The sequence below is a fragment of the Heterocephalus glaber genome, unplaced genomic scaffold (genome assembly GCF_053883595.1).
Source record: "Heterocephalus glaber isolate CG9 unplaced genomic scaffold, H.glaber_assembly_v1.0 deba00001244, whole genome shotgun sequence".
NCBI lineage: Eukaryota > Metazoa > Chordata > Mammalia > Rodentia > Bathyergidae > Heterocephalus > Heterocephalus glaber.
Genome location: NW_028258225.1, coordinates 295,506 through 299,584, shown reverse-complemented (window position 1 = coordinate 299,584; position 4,079 = coordinate 295,506). Strand labels below are relative to the sequence as shown.

Here is a 4,079-nt window from a genome sequence, read left to right as displayed (position 1 = left end):
AAAAGGAGCTGGAAATGAATGAAGTATGCTTCACTCATGTACAAATATGTCAAAATGAAACCCATTAATCTGTAAACTAATACACACTACTATAAATTAATTAATTAATTAAAATTGAGTTCATATTTCTAAGAAAGTTGACATCAGAAAGCATATGTAGTATATATACACAGTAGAGTACTTCTCAGCCATAAAGAGGGATGAATTGAGCCACTTGGAGGAAAATGGATGCCCCTGGAGAAGGTAACATTAAAAAAAATCAGATGCACAAGGCTAAATATCACATTGTTTTTCTTATATAAGAAACACAAAGTATAACTGATTAAAGAATAAAATAAAAGATAGATAGTAGGAAATGGGGAGATAGATTCTTTTAAACTGGAAGAGGTTCTAGAGATGGGAGGAGGGCCAAGGAAGGAGAAATAAAAAGAATTAAGGTGTGTTCTGTACATGTACCAATTCCTCACAATGAATGTAATCATTATGTACAGCAAATGTGTACTACTAAATGTTTAAAAAGAAAGATTGTAATCAGAATAATGAAAACACCAGGAAATTAATAGAAAGACTAAGTTTGCATTCACAATTGAATCCAAGAATCACAATTTCCAACTCTGAGGATTAGAATGCAGCCAGCAAGGGCACTTCTTCAGCCATGTCCAATGGGCCCTTCTAAAGTTCCCCTCCAGAGAGTCTTTTCAGAGCTATCTCTACATCTTTATTCCTCAGACTGTAGATGAAGGGGTTCAGCCTAGGAGTAATCACAGTGCACATCACTGAGGCTGCTGCACTTGAGTGTGAGCTACGGGGTGTGGCAGAACTAAGGTACACACCTCGGCCAGTGCCATAAAATAAGGAGAAAACTGAGAGGTGAGATGCACAGGTGGAAAAGGCTTTATGCTTCCCTTGAGCTGATGAGACTGCACATGCGGAGGAAACGATCTTGGAGTAAGAGTAAATGATACCAGCAAGGGAACCAGCACCCAGAAGCACAGGTGCAAAATGCATCACAAGGTCATTTAAAAAGTTTTCAGAACAGGCAAGTTGGGCTACCTGATTGAGTTCACAAAAGAAGTGGGGGATTTTCAAGTCAGTACAGAAGGACAGCCGCAGCACCATCAGGCTTTGTAACAAGGCGTGCAGGACACTCATGACCCAGGACACTAACACCAGCACCACACGGAGTGGGCAGTTCATGATGACTGTGTAATGCAGGGGGTGACAGATGGCTACAAACCTGTCATAGGCCATCACAGCCAGGAGGAACTTGTCCAGCCCTCCAAAGAGCAAGAAGAAGTGCATCTGGGCGATGCAGCCTGCATAGCTGATGATCTTGCTCTGGGTCTGGATGTTCACCAGCATCTTGAACACGGTGGTGGAGGTGAAACAGATGTCCACAAAGGACAGGTTGGAGAGGAAGAAGTACATGGGAGTGTGCAGGTGTGAGTCAGAGATGATGGCCAGGATGATGAGCAGGTTCCCAAGCACAGCGATCAAGTATATGGACAGGAAAAGTGCATATATGAGGGGCTGCAGTTCTGGATCATCTGAAAATCCCAGTAGAAGAAATTCTGAAATTCTTGTGTTGTTTCCTAGTTGCATATGGTGGATGCAACTACCAGGAAAAAAAATAGCATGAGTACTATTCACACAAATGGATGTTACTTCTATAGTTGTAATGCTCCAATTTATATTTTCCAGTCTATAAATTAACTTCTACTTTTTTTGAAGATCTTTTCCCCTTAGACGATCCTAGTGCCATTCCTAATTAGGAATATCTGTCCCACTATAAGCCTTTTCCCCAGGAAGTCATGTCATGTACAGTTGTACTGAGAAACTATTTCTCACATTTTAGGGATAGTGAGTATTGACTATGCTCCAGCTCTGACTAGGCTGCTGTAAAACAGAAGTTTTTACATTCCAAAGATGAACTAAGAATATATGCAAACAAGGAATCACATATCTATTCACTTTTGTGGGAAAGGCATCACATTTGTATATGCAAGTATTCATCAAATGATAACACATTAACTGAATGTGAAGTATATCTCAATGAAGCCATTAGTAAAAGGAATAATCATGTAATATGCCAGACAGTGAAGTTACCATATAGAGAATGAAAGCAGGTATATAGGAAGTTCCTTTTTGTGAAGTGCTCAGAGTACCTTTATTTAGAACCCCGGACATCATGAATGCAATGCAGTTTCTCTACCATTGATCCTTATGCCCAACCCTGAGGATGTCATTTGTCATGGGTATCTAGGCCAGATCAACAAGGAGCCATTTGAACAGGGAGCTCAAGAAGACAACAGGAGCTGAAAGGTCCTCTCCAGAAATGTTACGTGATGTAGGGAGAAGCCAGTGCAAAAGCCCAGTGGCAAGTGCTTGTTTAACATGTTCAAGGCCTTTGGAGAGCCAGTGTGTGGAGGTCAGTGGGAAAGAGGGGGAGTGAAAGAGGTGGTGTCAGAGGATGCTGAGCAATGCGTCGTGCTGAAGCTGCAAGACTCAGGGACAACCTCATCCACACTACATACCGAATGCACATTATTAATTTTATGGCAAGAGCACCCTGTGAGTTCAAATAGAAACTCTCCCGACTACTACCAATGTTTGAGTTTTACCTCTGTATTAGCAGAGGCGCCTTGGAATCCAGAGCCCAGGTATCTGCAGTGTCAGGACTGGGCACAAACCGCCATCTTTACACTGTGGCCGTTTGGTCTTCTCTCCACCCCGTGGGAGGTACTAGTGGACTGGGCAGACTGGGTTGTCTTTCCTCTAAGGTGGAAATGGGGCCCAGACTTCCCATTTGGTAAGCCTCCAATAAACAACAAGTATGAGCTAACTTTTGCTTCATTTTCACACTCCTGCTCTGTATTTATAGAAACACACACCAAAAAAATCAGTTCAATAAACACAGAGTGAGAATAAGAGAAGAATGAAAGGGACACAAAAGATTAAGCAAGAAAGAAACTCAGACATTTCCTGAGAGACTAAGGGAAAAAAGTGCTCCCTTGGCTTTGGCAAAATTCCAACCAAATTTCCATCTCCTGGATTCCCTGCAAAAACAAGAAGGCAGAAAAAATAAGCTTATATCTTTTCTAACACTGTGAAATTTTCATGGTTTTAAACACCATATAAAAATGACTCTAAGACAAAAAAATGATCAAGGAGAATAAATATTTCTCCCAAAATCATACAGCACAAAGTAAAACAAAAGTTCAGCACATTTTTATGTGAACAAAACATTTTCTTATACTTATTTCATATTTATTTCATCTTTCAGTTTTGATACAGCCCAGTGATGACTGAGGCAGGTCCTTTTCTCAATTTTTTATTAGTGTATATTTGTGATACAAAAATGAATAAATTCAGCAAGGGGTTTGATATATCTCTAGTGGTATATTTTCTTTGTTATTTTTGGGCTTTCAATTTTAATTTATTTTTCAACAAATCCCATGTACACTCTAGCCCTCATTTGGGTCTCTGTCTAAGATGAAATGACCTCCCCAGGGCATTCTATAAGGTCATGCACATGTCATGACCAGGATACCTTGACCTGTCTAATTTATGCCTGGGGGTAGTGTCATTCACACATTTATTTCACTGTACTCAGTTTACGCCATTCTGTTACAAGATCCAAATGAGCAGAAACTCACCTGCTTTGTTCATCTTTGTATTTTTCCAAACCTATGTAAATATGTATGCATTTTAAGACAATAAGAAGTCATGTAAATGAAATCAGGTTGAATAGAGTTGATTCAAAATGACTGTGTTGTGCCAGGGATTTAGCTCAGTGGTTTCGCCGCCTGCTGCGCAAGCTCAAGAACCGGAGTTTGATTCCGATCCCCTATACCAAAAAAAAAAAAAAAGGACAAATAAAATGTCATGGAGCCTCAACAACTAACTGAAATGGGGGCTGTGGCGTAGCTCAGCGACAAAGTGCCTTCCTAGCATGGGTGAGGCTCTGGCTTCCACCCTCAACACCGCCATTCCTTAAGGAACTAAGTGAAAGACATTACAAGTAACACACGCTAACAATGAAATTAACAAAAGCTCTGAAATATTAGCGTATGACATAG

General features: G+C 40.4%; 1 protein-coding gene across 1 annotated transcript; it reads right to left on the bottom strand.

The window, feature by feature from the left end:
* Positions 1-672: 672 nt before the first annotated feature.
* LOC147828172 (olfactory receptor 7A10-like) lies at positions 673-1,602 on the bottom strand. The gene has a single exon (XM_087210979.1). The coding sequence runs from the start codon at positions 1,600-1,602 to the stop codon at positions 673-675; it is 930 nt and encodes a 309-aa protein (XP_087067105.1).
* Positions 1,603-4,079: the final 2,477 nt, after the last annotated feature.